General features: G+C 39.8%; 1 protein-coding gene across 13 annotated transcripts in view; it reads right to left on the reverse strand.

Moving 5' to 3' along the window:
• The window catches only part of TRAPPC9 (trafficking protein particle complex 9), a 460967-nt gene that overhangs the window by 284671 nt on the left and 155664 nt on the right, over positions 1-20632 (reverse strand). For all 13 annotated transcript variants that reach the window (XR_003252299.1, XR_003252300.1, XM_026058552.1 and 10 more), the window contains one exon: positions 6837-6979. Coding sequence is in view for 11 of the 13 variants with exons in the window: in XM_026058552.1 (XP_025914337.1) it covers positions 6837-6979 (143 nt within the window). In the remaining 2 variants the exon portion in view is untranslated. The remainder of the gene's footprint in view (positions 1-6836; positions 6980-20632) is intronic.

The following is a 20632-nucleotide window of genomic DNA, read 5'->3' on the forward strand; positions in this document are numbered from 1 at the left end:
GCAATGACTTGCCAGAATACCCAATTCTCCAAAAGCCACTGACAAACATAGCTACTTCACATAGTAATATCAGGAGACAAAAAAGAGCATCTTCACTGTTATTATTGTATTTTAATAGGGTTTCTTCAATTTAATTTTTATTAAAAACGAAGCTTTCCACCCTACGTTTGGATGGTTAAGTCAGAAATTTATACATCTCACTGTTAAAAGGTCTTTTCAGCTATTTTAAGGATTGTCCTCATCTGACTTTTCCTAGCTATAAACCCTTTCAGTTATGCTAAATATTCCCAGCACATCTACAAATACTTGCAGATTTATGTTCTCATGTCTTTATGTGCCAAATGGTACATATTTAACATTTTGATCTCAAAAATCAATTCCTTCAATCCATAAACTACTTTTCGCTGCTCTTCTCCAAACTTACTGCAACATTATACAATTACCAAGGTTTAAGGTTAGCAAGATGAATTGAATCTAACTTTCCATGTGCCATGAGTTCTTTGACTTCACTCACTTAAATCTATATTGAGCTCAATGGTGTATGCATGAATAAAGAGTATCTTCTAGAAAGGCATCCAGTCCTGAGAACATAAAAAAGGTTACTAAATCCATTCCTTGACAGCTCTTTCCAATGTTTAATCAGTCTAATTGATCAAAATGAGACCTTTATTTGTAATTCGATTTGCCTGGTATCTCTTTCGACTGTTTTTCATTATTATTATTTTTCATTAACAAAAGAGTGAATTTAACACTCAATATTTTCTCCCTGTAGCAACAGCCATTCATCTTAAAAAAGTCAGATTTTAGCCTTCCTCACAATAAACTAAATAGATTGATCTTCAAGCACCCAACTGAAAGGCTTTTTCTCCATGCTTCAAAGATCTGTGACTTTTTTACTGTATCTTTCATATTTGATTGTATTAAAAGATATACACATTTTGTTTGAACAACCTGATAAGGCAGAGCAGGGCATACCTGCTGTCTTAGTCAATTCTGCAGAGAGCCTGCGGGGAGGCTCGGTCTTCACAAAGCTGGCTCATAGGCATTTTGAAGATCACTTCCTTTGCAAGGTCAACACCTTTGCAAGGTCAACGATATGCCATCTGGCTGTCATTAATTAGGTTGATGAAAAAGTTCATCAGCCTGGGCAGTGCAAATACCCCAAGAGAGTAAAAYGGGTCAAGCCTTAAATGCTTATGTAAACACAAATATGCTTAATCACTACAAACACGTGACTGTGAGCTTCCTGACTGCACCTTCTTCACTAGAGGTCAACTTCCTTAGTATCATGTAGTCAAAGGTTTTGAATAGTGTATTCTCCCCAGAGCAACTGCTGTCATCAGGGGTTTTAAGGTCAGATAACTAAGACCCAAGACATCTGCTTTTACAGCAAGGGTTTGAAATCTGCATCACCATAGTAGAACACACAGTAACAAAGATCTGCAGATGTTTGCTCTTCCTCCTGAGCAAAACTCCTGAGCAAAACTGGTGGATGCAAAGGAGCAAAAGAAGTAGATGGGCGAAGGGATCTCTTCCTGAGGAGGCTGGATCCATGAAAATAATCTGAGTGGATTAAAGGAAAGGTTCATCTAGCCTGGCACATAAGGAAGAATGTAACAACAGAGCAAGAACACAGTGATGTTTTCCTCGCACGTTCTCCAAGCTACCCTCCAAGGATAGGGAGGGCTGTGGCTGATCTGCAGTCACAAGAACTTGAGCACAGGCAAACACATATTTCCTCTTTCCCTTCTATCAATTGTAATGCATGATCAGGATTTCTACCCCACATCTGACTGCCAAGGAAACTCTGCTGAAATTTAGCGTAGTGAAAAAGTGGGAAACCATGGAAACAGTAATTGTTGTTCCGAAAACTTTGTTTGGTTTCATTAAGACCCAAAGTTCTGTCCACCAAACTCAGGAGCATTTGAGAATACTCAACATTTCAAGGTTGTTCTTTCTTAGTCTCCTAACACTTTGGTGAAACCAAGTTGGAAATAAATGAATTCTAACATTAAATACAAAGCAATGACAGGTCTTAGCAGGGAGCACGTCGTAGGCATCACTGTGGACTTATGTCTTGTTTATAGAATTAAAACATTTTATTAAAAAACATACACTAATGGTGCAAGGAAAAATGTACGTGAATCTACATGACCTGGCACTTACTGAATTTACAAGACCTGCAGCAGGTCCCTTTTCCTTTGACTCAGTTAAAGAACAGACTTTGAGTGTCTGCACTTGCCAGACAAGATCTGCAGCTGATGCCTCATCAGTTGTGCGGTGGTTTTAAGACAAGAAGAAAACTCCATTGCTTCAAGAACGTTCAAAAATTTACCTTGTTCCACCTTTTTGAATTTATAGAATGTACCGCTAAGAAATCCTTAATTATCTGGCTTTCAAGCTTTGCACAAAAAGGAAGGCAGCGTGCCTGATGTGCTGCAGATTGACTTCATCTACAAATTCAGACCAACCTGTCACCCTTGCAACAAGCAAAACAGAGGGATTTTCAGACTTTCGTAGACGGCTCTCATCTAAACCACGTTTGTCCAGATGGCATAATGGCAAGGGACGCAAAGAGAATAATGGGTCCCTTTACAGCATTTAGATCATACCTTACTTGAATTCTTACCAAAAGTACGGAGTAAAGCAGTATGCTTGCTGGCATCTTTTCATGCTCTGTGCATCAGCCACTTTGTGATAATAGGCATTAAGGGACAACATCCAGTGTCTGCCAAAATTGGCAGGTAATGTTTTTGAGAGAACCGACACCTATAAAAGACATCGTTCAAGACAATCCAGCTAGAACAGGTCTCAACGACAAACGCTCTTGGAGCTAACGGTATGCCAAAATGAAGAGGTGCATCACATGAAACCGGCAACCCAACGTTCCCCTTAAACTGAACCATTAGCGCTGTATCTCTACTGGTGGTCTTGGAAGTAATATGCTGGCAACTGAACTGTTTTGTGGCCTGAAGTCGCAGCAGTAGTTTTGGGGCTAAGACCTGATAAGGAGTGAATTCACATGGTGTGCCCAATTACAGAAGACGGTGGAACGAATGTTATTATGCTGATTTATGGGCATTTTATGGTACATAAAGGGTCAAGCAAGTATATCCCAGAAGCCCTCTGAGACTGCAGCAGGCTGTGGGACAGACTGGGAGAACCAGTATCAAAGAAGTATCAATTAAGTTTGGAAGACTTTTACATAAACCATAATCTGTATGTTAGTATTGCAAGAAAAAAGAAATCATTCACATTTTTTCCTTGTTTTTCAGTAAAGGCTGAAGGGATAAATCAATGTTAAGGGKTTTTTTTTATTAGTTTACTTCGATTTTTAAGCCCAGCACCTATTAAGCTATTGTTTCTTACTTTCATTGAGGTAAAATGTAAAGCAACAACACAAACAAAATAACTTAGAAGAAAGGGAAAAAAYTGAACTGAGAAAATGAAAGTAATGACAACTTTCATTCTGAGTTGACAGCTGAAAAGCTAAGTTATAGAACACAGTTTCTCATAACTACTAAACAAAAAGTTTAGAATTTAAACTCAAACAGAATTTAAGCAATGAAATCTCAGCTGTAAATCAAAGGGAAATCAAATTCAAGATTTTAGAAGAGCAACAGTGAAAGTGCAAAATTTGACTTATATTTGCTGTAACAGAGTCTTAGAAATTGGCAGAGATGATCAACAGTCAAGAAACAAGCTTTGCTTCACCTGATGATAAATACTTATCCTTAGGTGTTTGGAAGATGACATATTTCTGCAATTTTCACTTTAAAACAATCCAGAATGATCTGCGACTGCTCTTGCTGATGGGGAATCAATACTAGGAAGCGCAAGAGTAAAGCAACAGCATTCTGATCACTAAAACCATTAGTATTGAACAAACTGTGGGAGACGGTAAGCATATAAAAATCAAATGCATTCATGACTGAGCAGTCACCGTACACCTACGCAACGAAAAAATGATCGGAACAGCCTTTGGACAGGTCCTGCGATAGAACATTTCTGAAGGACATTTAAACTACAATTTTTTCCCCCCAATTCAGGAAAGCTTTTAGGCATCCTAATTTAAAGTCGGTCACATCTTTAACTTCACCTCCAGTCAGCGAAATGCTTAAAATAAAGTTTGCACAGACTTAAAGGCTGATGTGTGTGATGAACAGGCAAAGAATGAAGCAAATGCACACAATGTGAATGTACGCATTTGGTTGAACTGGAGCAACTATATATAGCGCCTGCTGCTCTAAGACTTGTGCAAGTGTACACAGCCGAACGATGCAGAAACTTCACCGTTGAATTAAGACCTCAGTATATTTYATAGATTTTACGATTAAACGTTTTCCAGGCACAGCGCGTTCCTGAGAACAGACTGGCAACGGAGGGGTAGGGTAACCTTGTGTTACAGAAAGCATCGTTGCGGAAACCTAGCACAAAAGGCAAACGTTTTGGCGGTTGGTTGTCAAAGAAAATCATCAGGTTATGCTTTAAGCTTTTGGGGAAGGTTTGCAGCTTCAAATCCAGGCTACTCTGCAAGTGTAGGAAAGTAATTTCAGTGAACCTTTAAACTTTTACCTTTAAAAGTATACTTAAGAGAAACAGAGTATGAAGGACGTTTCTGACATTTTGAACAAAAAGGACTACGCAAGTAAATGATAAACACAAAAGGAGTATTTTAACCTATGTAATGAATCTACTTGGAAACGAGGATGCTGCAGTACTTGCATGTCCAGGTTGATACAGAGAGGTCACTTAATAAAGCCTTGAGGATCTTACGCRTGCCTAACGAAGAGCCGCTGCGGTGCCAAAAGTCTGCATGTCATTAATATGCTATTGGAATTTTGCAAACAACTATTCCAGGTATTAAGTTCAGCCTTTACAGGTAGCGTTAGATTTACTTTTCTAGAACAGTTTCTAAAATAATAAAATTAAGTCTTCTACGCCACACTTTCAAGCAGCAAAATATTTGACAAAGCTGCTTTCCAATAAAACCATGCAGTTTTGGGTCTCTTCTACAAAGGCTGGACACAATATAACTACTCATAAAAAAAAATTCCATTTGAGACAATCTCGTTTGTCTCATTTTAAAACATCTTTATACAAATTATTGCAGTGTTTTATTATCCTTGTTTAACCCAAAACTCCCTTGCTGCATGCAAAGGTCATTGTTTACTGTATTATCTGCTGTGAAAAACAGATACCTATCTGCCTTGCGGTGCTATTTAYGTAAGTAAAAACCTCTCCCCTGCCACAGGCTGGTCTTTAGCTTCAGCAAGTCTAACAATTTCAGTCTGTTAGCATAAGTCACGTTTTATTCCACTTCTCGCTCTAGACTTTCTCCAACTCATCCATATTTTCTTCAAGTTTTTTTAAGTTCAGGCCCCCAGCTAGCCACAGAGAATTTTTCCTGAGGCTTCACTGCTGCTCACAGCAACAAAAGAAATACTTTGCGTTTTGCAAGCTAGGTTGCTGTCTATCCGCTCTTTGCCATTTTTGCAATACTATGATATCGGTGACTTTGAAAACGAAATTTGGTCCCGATACCTCCAAGGCTGGTATTCCTGTCCTGTCTGTCTTTGGATTTTCTTTCTGAAGTTTGTCATGGAAAAGGACCTGAGACTGGAAGGAATCTCTTGGCTCCACTAAATTCAGCCTCTACTATCAAAGCAAGATTATATAATTGCACTGAAAGAAGTTCAAACCTGGAACCAAGCAGAACGCTTGCCCCCACTACACACGCCAGCGTGCTCTTCAATAATCCTGCTATTTTGGTAGTCGGAATTAGAAGGGGGTGTAATACAAACATATTCCTGTTCAGTTTATAACAACTTCTTCTTGTACTAACTTCATCCTTCATCTGAAAGAGCATTTCTTCCTTCCTGGTACTTCAGAAGTATTTTTGGACTGAAACAGCTCCATTCTCAGTCTTCTTTCTTCCCAACAAAGCCAAGCTCAGTCATTCATCTCTTGAATAACAGCTATTCCCACGCCACCTTGAAGTCCTTTTGACTGCCAAAAGTCTGACTACATCCCAAATATTTATAAGCTGCAAAGTATTTAACTACTGACATAGGTGAACTTAGATGCAGACATTAAAAAAAAAAGATAAAGGATGAGTAAAATCATTAACTTACAGAATTCATCATTGCAAAAGCCACTTTGCTTAAGCAGTATGTTAAACAATATGAAATTAATAAAAATATACAGATTAAGAACTCTGCACTTAGCCACAAATGAAGACAATTACAGCAAAAAATAATTATTAAAACCGATTCCACTCACAGTTGCAGATGAATTTTGGGCAATCAAAATGTAGTAATTATGGTATTTGACCCCCATCAAACCACTACGATTTTTAAAAATTGCTAGGTACATGGGAAACTACTTTGTGGCTTAAAAGAAGAAAAAAGCCCCAGAAGAGAGAATGATTACAGTTTATTCCTTGCTTCCAAAGACAACCATTTCCACGTGCGTTCTCTGCAAGACGGTGCTGGGGCAAACATTAACCAACATAAAGCAGAACATGCCACCACAGCAAAGACGTATAGAAAGAAGTCACCAAGTTTTACAATAAACAGGCAATATTTTGTCCCCGCAAAATAAAGCGTCATGGAAAAAAATACTGGAGCTTCAGAAATTCTCCAGTGACTGCCTTAATCATAGTCTGAGGTCAAATGGGGTTAAACTCCTCAACGAGAGGAATTTTGAGAACTTGTGGACATAATTCTTTGTGTACATGTTGCGGATGATGCCAGAAGTTTCCTGCAAGCTTCTGAAGTTAGAGTCAATACAGCAGAAACGTGTGTCAAACAGAGAGGAGTCAAAGCAAGGTTTACCTGGTGGCTGGCAGGGTGCTGACCCGTGTAAAGAAAACGGATGGCTCTACTTCTATGTGGAGGCCTAGCGAAAGGTTCCTGTAATACCCTTCAACGTGTCCTGGTCCACCGGAGTAYTTAAAGTTCAAAATGGCTTCCAGCGTCTAGAGAAATAAAATTAAATTATTTGTTAGCTATGTTTCATTGCCGGGCGTTAAAACGGCTCAGTTGTATGAGACCATTCGACGTGATTGAACAACGAAGTTTCTAGGCCATCRAGAATTCGCCCTCCTAAACCATCCACTCTCTTACCTTAAGAAAAGGGAAACATCCACAGTCAAACGACCTCATCGCATCGAACCAGGTGCTATTTTTCCCCCTAATCCTTTCCAGTACTACAGAGTAAAGAATGAAGTCAACCAGACGTCCCGTCACGCAATTCCTCCCTGCACTACAGTAAACTTAGGAAAAATGAAAAGCTAACTTTCGCTTCTAAGCGTTTAGGCTTTATTAAATGATATGCTCTGCTATACTCTTAAAAAATACTGACCCAGTCATTACCTTCCTAATAAAATAGGCTTTTAAAGTTCTCAACTGCAGGCATGGAGAGGAAGGTTAAACAAAACTAAAGCATCTGGTCTTCATATAAGTCAGCGTAAACACACAAAAACTAACACAGTAAAAATAACTGTTGACTAGACGAAGTGCATGAACCTTATCTTTCCATGAAGTTCAATTTAGAGGAACAAGATTGTTTAGCAAATATTAAAAAGGAGGACGATTTCCCAGGATTAGTGGAAACCCCAAAAGCCAAGGCAACACAAGTCAAGGGAAACAGTTATATCTGCCAGGTGTCACCACTCCTCAGTTAAGGATACTTTCCCTTTCAATCCAAGATTTATAAGGCAGTTTATGAAACTCGTTAATTTTTCTTCCCCATAAGCTCTAAGGAGCAATCTATAAGGATTTTTTAGCTTCCAAAAAATACTCATGTTTGACACCATTCTGTTTCTGAGTGAAAGAACAGAAACACTCTTACACGCCATTTCTTAAAATTACCGTAACACAGTGATTTAAAAACTACCAAATCAAGAATCCGACGTCTTGCTCCATGTGTGCGCATACATATTTTGCATATTTCCAGCTTGCTTTTAAGTAATGGGGGCTAACTCTATTTCCTGATTTAGTTTCATTAATATTCATATGAGTCACCTTATAGCGCAACCCAAAATATCCGCTGGGCACTCTGGACGTTTCCGTCTGCTCTGCGTTAATTCCTAATTTGCAGTTAATGAACTCGAGCTTCTATTATGTCAGGCGAGGCAATCAATATTAAGTACAAAAATAAAGAAAAAATGCAAACCCATTCTAAACATACTTCATTCGAATTAAGCAGCTGGATGATTTAATAAAAGTCAGAGCTAGGCTCTACATGTGTCTGACGCTACTTAAGTCAGAAGGTAAGAAAGAATTTCAATTTTAAGTTAGGAATTCTTTTATGAAAACTCTAGCTATATATGCTCTATATTATTGCTGCAATATTCATGGTGTCCTGCTTTGTCAACCTACTGCGATACGGTTACTTGGTTTATTCTGTATAGGAAATATATCCGAGCATCATCACTCTGCAAGCAAAAGGCTCCCCAACATCCTACAACAAATGAAAAATGTGCAGAAGATGTCTAAAAATACAACCATCAGGTGCCACCGATGAGCACCAGAGTTTAAGGGCTTCATAATAACGTGCCGCAGTGAGGAATGTATCGAAGCAAACTCATTCGTATAATTTAGGATGGTAATAGGATTCATAGCATATAAACAGGATGYAAAAATGAAGATATATACATACTCCTTTAAACTCCCCCACACATGCCTTGGAAGAACTCCACGTATGACACGGATGATTGATTTTCTGTCTCTAGGACAGAAAAAAATCCAGCATTTTTGTAAGCTTACAAAGCTCCAGCATAAAACGATTTACCCACAGCACCTCCAAAGCAGAACTCCCCCCAAATGCTAACGCCACAGATCTAACCATTGCTGGGTACTTACTCCAGCGGCCTTGTCAAACCAACCCAAATGACAGCCTGAGCTGCAGATCCTGTTAATCCTTAAGGATATCCATAGAGTTTATTCGACTTTGCTAAACCGCATCGCTGCAAGCCAGCGGGAAAAGGCAGGGTGTCACTGCCAATGTAATTTTGCCAGCGGCTGATCCATAAAAAAAGAGGAAAGCAGAATGGAGCGCATCTGGAATTCGAAATATCAATAAATTTGGGGAGGGAGGCAGATTATAGGTTATAGCTTTCAAGCAGGGCTCCGTCGTGGAAGCCCCCCACTGAGAACATGGAAAAGCTGTTCAACCGCTTGGCGACTTTGGCTGGAGGAATTTGCATGCTGTTGACCACTTACTGTGTTGGTCTTTCCTTCTGCTGAGGAAGGGCTGGAAACGTGTCTCCSCACATAAGTTCCAGGTGCCAAGACTCTTAATTAAAGGCAGCAGACATTAATACCACCTTGCTGTATTGAGAAGAAATATTTTACTCATAAGCTATCAAAAAATGACCGTTCCGGTTTCTTGACCTGTTTTGTCCTCAAAGACATTTTCTGCATAAAGTAGGTACTTTAAAAAAAAAAAAAATCTCTCCAGTCCGCACTTTGAAATCCTTGCCATATCCGCTCTCATAACAGAATTAAAAGCAAAACTATAAAAGAACTGCTATTTGAATAACACTAGGTAGCAAATGAAAAGCAAAATGCTGGGCATCAAAGCTTCCTAACTAAATGATGATATTTAGCTTTACTAAGGACACCCTTTCTGTACGCTAGCTCACCAGTAAGGCTTCCCCGGCTATCCCAAGAAAAACAGCTGAGTCGAGAAGCTTTAAAAAAGGTGTTTAAAGTTATAGTTAGTGAAAGAATACCACTTTAGCTCAAAAAAGATTGATCTAGACCAAAATTATGTTAAGGCAACTGTAAGTCAAGGACATAAGAATCTTTCTCTGGAGATGTAATCTTTATTTACTGAATGTAAAGGAAAATAATCATTATATATAATACTAAGGTTTTGCATGGTCTTCTATGCATCTAAACTTTTGCTTACCAGAAGTGGGGAAGACAAATCCCCCAGGCAAAAGAGACGTAAGCCAAGGAGCTCCTGACCACAACTCAGTGCTTCCAACGTTGTAAAGTGTGCAGTATATAGAATACAAGGTAGGAATGATTCTTTAAAAAAAGATGTTTTGAAACAGTAACCAGCTGAAATACACTATTAAAAAAGCCCTCAAATTTCCTTTGGGAAAAATGGATCAATATTAGGGGAAGATAATTTTTAGCTATAAAAACCCACTCATCTGAATATTTTACTTAAAAACCTATAAGAAAGTTTCCAGATCCCAATGAAATCACAAACCCCAAATCCATTTCTCAAAGGCAGATGTTAAGGAGGATTGCGATGTAACTTTTCCGAAGGACAAGTTACAAGCCAGAAGCAGAAGCAGGAAAAGAACCGAGAAAGCTTCATTCCTAAGCACTCGTAGCAGGAATGGTAATACCCAAATTTCCCCCTGGTGTGTATCCTGTAGAGGAAACACTCTTGCTGCTAGGAGAACCAGCAGGCTCTATTTTATAACGCTTCTCCTTATCCACAGTATTGCATCACCACTTATACTGTATATTGTGTTACCAACAGTGAAACCAGCTTCTGACCTCAGTTAAGTATTTAAAGTCCTTGGCAAGAGCCGGCACGCTCCTGAGACTCCGCAGACACCGTCTCCAATAAGTGTGCAGAAATACCAAAACGTACCGCTGCCGGCTTCCCCGTAAGATTTAAAAAAGCTAAAGGCACAAAAAGAATATGAAAAATATTTAAATTCAAAATCCGAGTTTCTTTCCCATATTGATTTTCTCACCTGATTATAGAAAATAACTCTTACTAAAGAGTGTAATTTGTCATAGGATTAGGGCTCGAAATTTGAAAAAGAACGTATTTTAGGTGTGCAATCTTCAACTATACCTTCCTTTTTATCATATTACATGCCCTACAATAAACATGTTTTCTACCCAAATCCCATCATGCTCACCATCTCCTGCTTCTCACCCAAATTAGCACATGCATCAGCAGGACACACTCCAGAAAGAGGCAATGCAATCATAAGTGTTTAGCCAGTCTTTCTGATTTTCGGCCCCTTTTCTCTCCTGATTGAATGTCTTTTATTTTCTGGCCTTTAAAATATATATATATATATATATATATATATATAAAAAACATTATCTGCCTCCCTCCTTTTCTCTCCTTTCTCAGACAATTCCACTCCCATACGCAACTCTGATGGGCCATCAGTGATATTCATCAGTGAGAGAAAGAGATAAAAAAAATGCACTAGTTCATTGAGTCCATCTTCCAAAAGGCACTGGAGAATCTCTCTGCAAAATTAATTTCTAAATTTCTTCCTTTGGGTACCATGCTTCTTAAATCCTTTCAGGGGTTGCACACTTGGAAATAAATAACACTTCTCAGGAATTTCAGCTGCTCGAGAATATTTTGTAATTAATTAAATTATGTGGCAGCAACCAAGAGAAAGCGAGTTTTTCAAATTGATTCAGGTGTCCTCCGTAGCAGCAGGTAACCCTGGAAATAAATGTACTAGTGACAGCAAAGAGCTGAACAACAACAACTCAACTTGGGGCATCCCTAAATCACTGCAGAGCTGCGTATCAGTCACTTCTCTACTAAGAAGTGTGGTGAATTAAGAAAAAGGAGGATTCCCAGGTCATGATGATAATCTCTCTTTCAGTGCTAAGCAAAATACTCCTAATTACCTAAGTGTTATTCGAAGAGGTGTCACCTCTTCTCTGCTTGGTACGTTTAAAGATAACATTGCACTTTGCCTCAATTAAATCAGATCACCTACGAAGCAGACGAGCACCRACTTTATTTTCTACATGCGCGGACTTGAAATATCATGATAACCTTGCTAAAAAAAATAAATCCCACTTTCCAATCGGAACAGAAATAAAAGCTCTCCTTGCAGATACATTTCAGTGCAACAAGCCCAGCTTACTGCAGCGGACGCTGAAACGCACAGCAGCTATGTCACACGACTAATCGGGTCGGCCGCGAGCAAATGCGGTATGAATTGGCCATTTCTCTCCCTTTCTATTAGGCTTTTTAATTTCAAACAAGAAATATTGACTTTCAAACAAGAAATATTGACTAGCCACACAATATAAAAAAATTCATCCAGCCTGCAAAAAAAAACAAAAAAAGAGCTAAAAACGGGTAAGCACGTTCATACTAAGCTCTCTGCAAATATTGGAAGGATCAGTGATTGAATTTGTTTAATGGAGTTCTTTGCAGTTTTCGATCCCGCTCCTTTATGGTCATCTTCCTCGTGGCAATTCCTCACTTTTTCTTTCTGTCCTGAGCAGTTAAGAGACAAACTTCCATCACCAAACTGAGAAAACTTTGTTAACGTGGTTGAATTTTATCCAGACGCCAGAGGTTCCTCAGTTCTGACCTGAAATTGTGAAGCCAAACAGCACCACAATTCACGCAGAAGAGCTGTACGTTGAACACAGATGAATCTTTTTCGGGAAAAGACGAGAATGGGAGCCCACAGCGGCAGGCGGGAGAAGGAGATGCTCAGGTAGCGGAAACCGAGGACGAGGGGACCCAGACGCAGCACGTGAAGCTCCCAGTCCTCGGGCTGCTTCGTGCAGGCACAGGCTGTCTCCAAGTTTGGACCTGGTCTCATGAAAAAATTCAGGCCAGAAGGAACAGTCAGGTGAGATGGCATTCAGAAAGAATACCTCTCTGCCTGTGTATATGCTTTTTAAATGAGCCTGTGGCTTTGCATATCCTTTTTATAATGCATCTATCAGGGATGCTGCTATCGATTACTGTGCTATTTGGGGCCTTAAAGAACAGCATCTACTGGGACTATGTCAATGTAATCATCCGGCCAACAAAATTGATTTAAATTAGCGCTTTCATGAGTTTTAATTTACAGTAGCCTAACAAAAGAAAAATACTTGTCATTTTTGCTTCTTTCTCCTATCGCCGAGTCTACAATCCGTGATTTCACGTGGTAACCTGACAAAGGATAAAGTCTGTATAAAAACCAGGCTTAACAGCAGCGTTGAGAGAAGTAATAGGTGCTTTTGCGTACAGAAGCTGAATATCCTTTGATCCGCTTGTTCTCAGGGAAGAAAAAACAGGAAGAAAAAAGAAAGGCACAAGCACACACACACCACCAAACAGGAAAAAGCGAGACTGCTGACCAGCTAGACCATAGTTCTCACGGTCACGACAAAAATCTCAAATCAAATCAAAAAGGGCTCCAGCTAAATGTCAGTAGCACCACGTTTCCATCGCTGTCTGTTGACAAAAGGCAGGCAAAGAACAGCGTTACCGAAATCGGATTGCTCTCCCAACATACCTTAGGCTGCCTGGCCTAAGCACGCTTCTCAGCTTTGACTCTTCTGACCGGTCTCGCACTGCAAGACGGAGACCGCAGAGCTGATCTCATCTTCCAAGCTTCCTCCATGGAGGAATCCACATTAATCCCTCAAGCCCTGAGCCCTTCCTTTACTTGAAATACTGGTTTTGAAAGGAAATTTGGGGGAGCAGTGGGGTATGTGCTTTGTGATTACCCTTTACACCTCAATTTCTTTCAAGCCCAATGTTACTCCAGAAGCAAAAATAAATTAGTTCCCCTTATGTCTTCAGGGAACACCACCAGTATCTGGCACAGTTATGAGGCTGCCTGAGAAAGGTCCAGGACAAGAACTGAAGATCAGAAGTGCAACACACGAACAACAATATACAAAATTTTTCCATCTGTAGAAAACATCGTATCATGGTTCACAAAAATTAACTTCTATCACAAATCGCATTTTTAAAAGGAATTACTTGTGGGAAAGAGTGCACAGTGACATTATGCGACTTTGCAGAAAGAGATCTACTCACTGTTCTGTCTCTCATTGAAGAATATTAGTCTATTCACTTAGGGCTAACGTGTCTGGTTTTCTGAAACACAGAATATACCTTAGGTTTTCTGTATTTTCTAAAAGATACAAAATTCTTCGTGTTCTTTTCAAATTCTCCATTACAGCTGAAAAAAAAATAAATTCTGCATTTTTATGAGAAATCAAACAGTCAACATAGGACAGAAAGTACCTGTCCATTTTTCTGAATGTAAATCATGAGACTAACCCAAATCTACAGAATACTTGGTGGATCAGGGCAGAATCACTAATTTTCCCCCAAATAGAAAACACTGTCCCAGTAGACGCTGTTCCTTAAAGCACCAAATAGCACAGTAATCAATAGCAGCATCCCTGACACGTGCATTATAAAATGGATACGCACATGTAATCACCCTGGGGGACTGAACTGCAGCAAGAATCCTCCGTACTCATTTTTTCCTGTGCCTACCATTAAGCATATACATGGCAATTACAAAAGCTATGATAAAATTCTTAATAACCGACTGGCAATAAAATAAATATTGTGCCACCATAGTAAATTAAATCCTTTTTATATATAAATACAAACTAAGCCCAGATTGCTATTGCTGTTACACTACTTCATTAGTCTAAAGCAAGATTAAGTATAAATTTTAGCATGTTACTCAGGTGAATTTACATGCCTAGGCTATGAAACAAGGTGAGAAATACTTGTTTTTTGTATTCAGGTTGTAGTGCAGCTTTACTCAAGTACGCCTACTGCGCACACACCGAATTTTAGCAGCAGGACTTGCAGTGCACCAATGTTTATCCAGCTTCATCCATCTGCATTTATGTCTAGTTAAGGCACTGAACAATGAAACTGCCGCATCCCTTGGTAAAAATAGCACAACGGCCATGAAAAGTAGCKGAAGCTAAAAATAGCTTCTGCAGGCATATGCTGTGAATTAAATAGTTCATTTTCCCCTCCCCGACCCTAAATCAGTAAGCTTCCACAAGGAATCCCTAGTGAATACACACAGGAGCTCAGTAAATCCCCCTTAAGCTTGCAAGGCATATTCTGAATGTGAGCCGGCTAAAAATAGCCTTGTTTATAATGAGAATGGAGATGTGAGCAGAATAACATTAAGTTTAAAGGCAGGCATGCTATAGGCGTTGCACATCCACCGGGAGGGTGAATCAAAGGTCACTCTCACAAACATATACAGATCAACAGATCAAATACAAGCATCTTTTATTGTAGGGTATTGATTTCACATTCAGCCATGCACTTTCTAATTGGCTGCTGCAGCTCCTTATTCACAATTTCTGCACTGTGCATTCCTTAGGTGGAACACAAGTTGTGATTTCCAAAAGACAGGAGATGTAAAAGAAAGTATATAGCATTACTCCTCCGGATAGTATTCCCCCTTAAAGTTCAATTCCCCTCTGAAAACACTAAGGAAATGTAATATAAACTTCTTCCTGTAATATTAATCACAGAAATCTGCTCTCTTTAATTAAAGGCAAATTACATCCAGGCTGCCAGGGCAGTAATACGGCAGCCAAACACCAAAGCGGCTGATGCATGTTCAGAATTGCCTCTGTCAACTTAGATGCACACGATCCTGACCTCAGTTATCATGGAGTTTGAGTCTCGGACGAGATATGGATGAGAAATTAGACATAATTTACATATGAGTAATTTTTATTCTTTGAGTGTGGCTGTGGAAGGTTCCCATTGAGAGTTTGGGGTCTATGGACACTAAACCGCAGAGCCTTTTAGAAAAGTGTGTGCTCAGAAATTATGCACCCCTGTTTCCTATTCTTTGCATGCGGACTTGAAGGAATGGAGGCGCCAGTCATCACGCGTGCTCTTCGATAACTTCTCTAATTCCAAAATCCTCGCCCTGATTCTGAAGTTGGAAGGTGAAAAGCAGAGTAAATTCAGATAGCACTCCTGAAGATCAATGCTGATGAACAACCATCGCCCCCTCGCCCTTTGAAGGGGAAACACTCTCCATGCAAAGACCAACATCTCAGCCTGGCTCTCCCAGCAACCGCTATGCAACACGTCTGTGCTGCACAGAAGCTGCAGCGATGCATCGGCGAATGCCTCTCCTCACTGAAACCTGTTCTTACAGCTCACCGCAGGGTCCCCAAGAGTAAGAGCACAAGATGTTGGCAGATGCCTTGAAGGTACAGGCAAAGGATGATACCAAAGGCCCCAACTGGAAAAATACAAATCATCAACACTCAGTTAATTCCGTGTCACTAAAGGTGTGCAGCCGTGAGAGGTGGTTAGACCCAAACCTAGGGCACAACAACGAGAATAAAGAACATGCATTCAGCATATGTAAAGTGTCCAACATATCATGAGAACATAGTAACAAGGATAAAAGCAGGCACCGCCCCGAAAGGAACAGCAGCAAAAGAACACAAAGAAGTGTTGCAGACCTGACACCTACATTAAGAACAACACATCTGACCAATGTTGCTTCTCATCCACGTGCAGGTCCTCTCTCCCTTTGGAGAGAAAGCAAGAGCACTGCTTTTGGAGCTGCTACTCAAACTTCGAGTTTGCTAYGACAGGCTCAGCAATCAAGTATTATCATTCAGCATATATGTTGGGTTAAGTAAATTAGAATTTTAAAAAGCAGTATGAGAGYGTGAGAGTTAGCAAGTGTGAGCGCAAGTTTTCTGCTCAGAGCCTCCCATCCAACAAGGTGATTGCTACACCACCACCAAGTCAGAATACACTTGTAGCAACAACCTGAGATCTCTGGGTGACACCACCAAGTTCTTCCGTTATTTCTTTTTCAYRCTGAACAGCTCTACTCTGCTTCACACTTCCTCAACAGTAGYCCATCCCTCTTCTCTTCCTCTTCTGCTTCTACCATGTCCTTTGCAAGAAAAGAGTTCGACTGCACAACAAGCGGGATAAACACAGAAGAAACATTCTGTTTTGCTCTCAGTTCCCTTACTTTATATTATYCCTAATATTCTATTTGCCTTTTTCACTGCTAAGAATTGAGCTTACATCATCACAGAACATCTCATACCTCCGAGGTCTCTTTGCTGGGAGCCCATCACTGTGTATTYGAAGCTGACAGCTTTTTCTTTACGTGCATTACTTTACAACGCACGTGTTGATCAATGTTGATCTCCACTTGAAGTTTTAACACCACAYGTCTATCACAGGATTATCCTGTAACCCTTAAAGGTTGGATTTCGTATCTGCTACCTTTGATAAACTTTATTACAACGCTAGTCACCCAAATGCCCAGATCATTCCTGAGTATGTTGAATGGCACAGGCACAAGACAGATCCCTATGGAATTACGCTGGAGACCACCTTTTAGCGAGTAAATGGACCATTTATCCTACCTTTAATCAACTCCTGACTCRTGGCAGGACCTTCGCTTTTATCTCATAGCATATTTGTTCCTTTCAGAGCCTTTTGTGCGAGTCTTGCTGAAAGCGTTTCAGGAATCAAAGCAAGCCGTATCAACAAATTTTCCTTTGTTCACCTACTCGGCATACGCTTCAAAGAGCTCTGATAGGTTTGCTAGCCATGACTGCCCTCCACAAAAAAACATTTTAACGATATCTCAATCTATATACCCCCTATTATCGTGAAGTCTGTTGTTACATTTCTATTTTTGCTACACACAGCAGTAAGAGCAAARTAAATATATCAGCTGCTCTGCTTCCCCAATGACAGACAATATGAAACTTACCTTTTCAAAATTTGCAAACTTTTAAAATACCAAAGTATTAGAAGATAATCCCAGAGGAAGAAGGAAGACAGTCACAGGCATTCCCCTAGGGCATATAGCCAGATACAGGTCCAGGACTCTCCCGTCACCCAAGCAAGCAAAATTCAGAGCTTCTAATACATAAACCCATCCCATACAAAGGGCACACCATGCACAAAAGATCTCCCGAAGAACTCAACTCCCATTCTCTGGTCTTACAGGCTTATTTTTATTCAGAATATTGCTGTAACCACATCCACACCTTCAAATGACCAAACAAATGCTCCCCTGCAATTGCAGAAGCACCTTAAAAATTATGTATGCATCTAGCAAATCAGAACAAATCAGAACACATAAAAAACACTTGACACTGAGTAATCAGTTTTTTACATCCAAGCTCTTTGGCATGCTTGTGTTAAATGATCCTAGATCAATCTTTCAGGAATTCCTGCGATCAGGAGAGAGAAGCCAAATTACGTGATTGTTAAGAAGCATCAGTAACTGAAAAAAAAGCGGTTTAGAAAAGACTACTTGAATGACTTAATAGATCTGTTTATTTAGCACAGCCGTTAACATATAACAATGGAAGACTGAGTACTCCAGATTTTTCAGCTGCTAGTTGGGTTGGRAACACGGGCTGTAGTAGCTCTATCAGCTTCACAATCAGTAAACTTACTGAGCTAAAATTATCACTTATTTAATAAGGAATGAAAAGGGGTTTAACTGGAATGAATACGGCGACTTCTTTTAAGCTACTATTTAATACAATGATAGAAATGAATASTATGCAAAAAGTGAAATCAGTTTTCAGGGATTAATACTTCAGAAATTAAACGTGTACTATAGTTTAGCTAGAAATCAGGTCCTAGAGTTGCAAAACAGCAACGCTTTCCATTCTAATGCATCTCCTTTCTTTCACTGGGCACACCACCCTAAAGTTAATATGCCAAGCAACCAAGCATTCACTCAWATTATTAAAACATACAGGGCTTAATAAATGCAGTGTATGTGATTTCCTCCCSTATTTTTTCTCAATATAAGGAATATGGCCTTAGCTCTTGTGTAAACACAAGAAGATAATTGCAGATACAAATCAGAAGTAGAGACAACACTAAAATTCATTTCCTCCCTTCACTGATCCCATTTTGCCGTAATTCAGCCAAGTAAACATGCTCCGTGGCAATGAGACCCAACCCCGTTGCCTGCTCCTGGTCCCAACTGCACCAAAGAGTCCTAAAGGCTGAGAATAAACTTTAAATTCTACAAGTGTCACAACAGCAGAAACAGGTTTTACAAAAACGGAAGATCTTCAAAGAGATGAAAGCTATCACAGAATGTTTTCTCAGAAATAACGAATTATAAAGGGCTAGTCACCGATGATTTGGACTCTCTGTGTCAGACTATGGTGCAGGATGGGTTCATGATTGATTTCCGAGCACGATCGCGCGGTTCGGGCGATACTTGCAACATCGCTGCTTCCAAGCTGCAAYGTGACTACTCACACACCTGTATTCTTCACACAGATCACTTAGGGTCTAAAAATAACAGAATATCCCATAAAAATAACATCCAAAATAAAAGCTTATTATATGTTGTTAGTTTTTTTCCCCCATCCAACACAACAGATTCTGGAAAGTTAACTAGAAGTGATTACAATTAGGTCCAATAACTTACCATTAATGAGAAAATTAATCAGCTGACTCAAAGATCTTTTCCRGGAGGCAACTTGACAGATCTAATTCCAGCATCTAAGCTGTAAACCATCTGAACCATCTGAAACCATCGTATGCTAAAATATCCGAAGAGCTCTCCATTTTCTAAAAGGAGAAYGAACAGAAAATCTCCTTTCTGTGTRAAGAGGAGAAGGTCAATCTCCRATTCCTTCTTYCYTTCTTTTTTTCTTTCTTTCTTTGAGAGCGGAGGACACTAAGTGCATTCCCCACCTTCCAGCAGTTAACTACACACGTAAAAACTCCAGCAAAAATCTCTCTGTCATGTGATCGCTTGTCTCCCTAGTGATCCCCAGCGGTGAACTGACCTAAACAAATTCTTAACAGATTTCCTGCAATATATAGCTTTTTTTTTTTTTTTTTTTAAGGTAACCAGTGTCTGACCTTTAAATCACTATTTTGATTCTGTTTTGGATGCTACTTCCTTTCCAATGTAAGCGGTTAGCACACATTTAAAGGGATTACCAATGCTTTTTTAAAAAACACACTGAGTCAGCTCACTCCGAGAACTTATAAATATTCAGCAGGAAACTCCCAAACAGTGACTCAGAACTTCAAAGGTTTAAAACAGACAAATAATCATGAATTTCCCAACTGTTAGTCATACTTGATTAAATCAGAAGCCACAACCCTTGGCACTYGTGAATCCTGCTTGATCATCCATGAAGTTCTACAGAAATAACAGCACTATGGGGGAAAACAACTGAAAACCAGATAAGCAGGAAAGGAGGAATAATTCTGAACAGCTTACATGGAAAAACTATTTCATATAATAATATACATCAGATAATAATTCTTCGTCTTACATCTAATCTGTGTTCAGTTTATTTAAGAACGCGTCACTGATTTTAGAAAAAAATAACTACCAACTTTTTGTTTTTTAGAAAGAAGAAAAATGAATCACAGAATCACAGAAGGGTTGAGGTTGGAAGGGACCTCTGGAGATCTTCTGGTCCAACCCCCCTGCTCAAGCAGGGTCACCTAGAGCACATTGCACAGGATCGCGTCCAGGCGGGTTTTGAATATCTCCAGAGAAGGAGACTCCACAACCTCTCTGGGCAACCTGTTCCAGTGCTCTGTCACCCTCACAGGGAAGAAGTTTTTCCTCATGTTCAGATGGACCTTCCTGTGTTTCAGTTTGTGCCCGTTGCCTGCACCACTGAGGAGAGTCTGKCTCCATCCTCTTGACACCCTCCGTTCAGATACTTATACACACTAAGATCCACCTCTCAGCCTTCTCTTCTCCAGGCTGAACAGKCCCAGCTCTCKCAGCCTTTCCAYGTATGACAGATGCTCTAGGCCCTTATTCATCTTCATAGCCCTCTGCTGGACTCACTCCAGTCTGTCCATGTCTCTCTTGTTGGGGAGCCCAGAACTGGAC

Source organism: Apteryx rowi, unplaced genomic scaffold (assembly GCF_003343035.1).
Source record: "Apteryx rowi isolate R43461 unplaced genomic scaffold, aptRow1 scaffold_148, whole genome shotgun sequence".
Classification (NCBI taxonomy): Eukaryota; Metazoa; Chordata; class Aves; order Apterygiformes; family Apterygidae; genus Apteryx; species Apteryx rowi.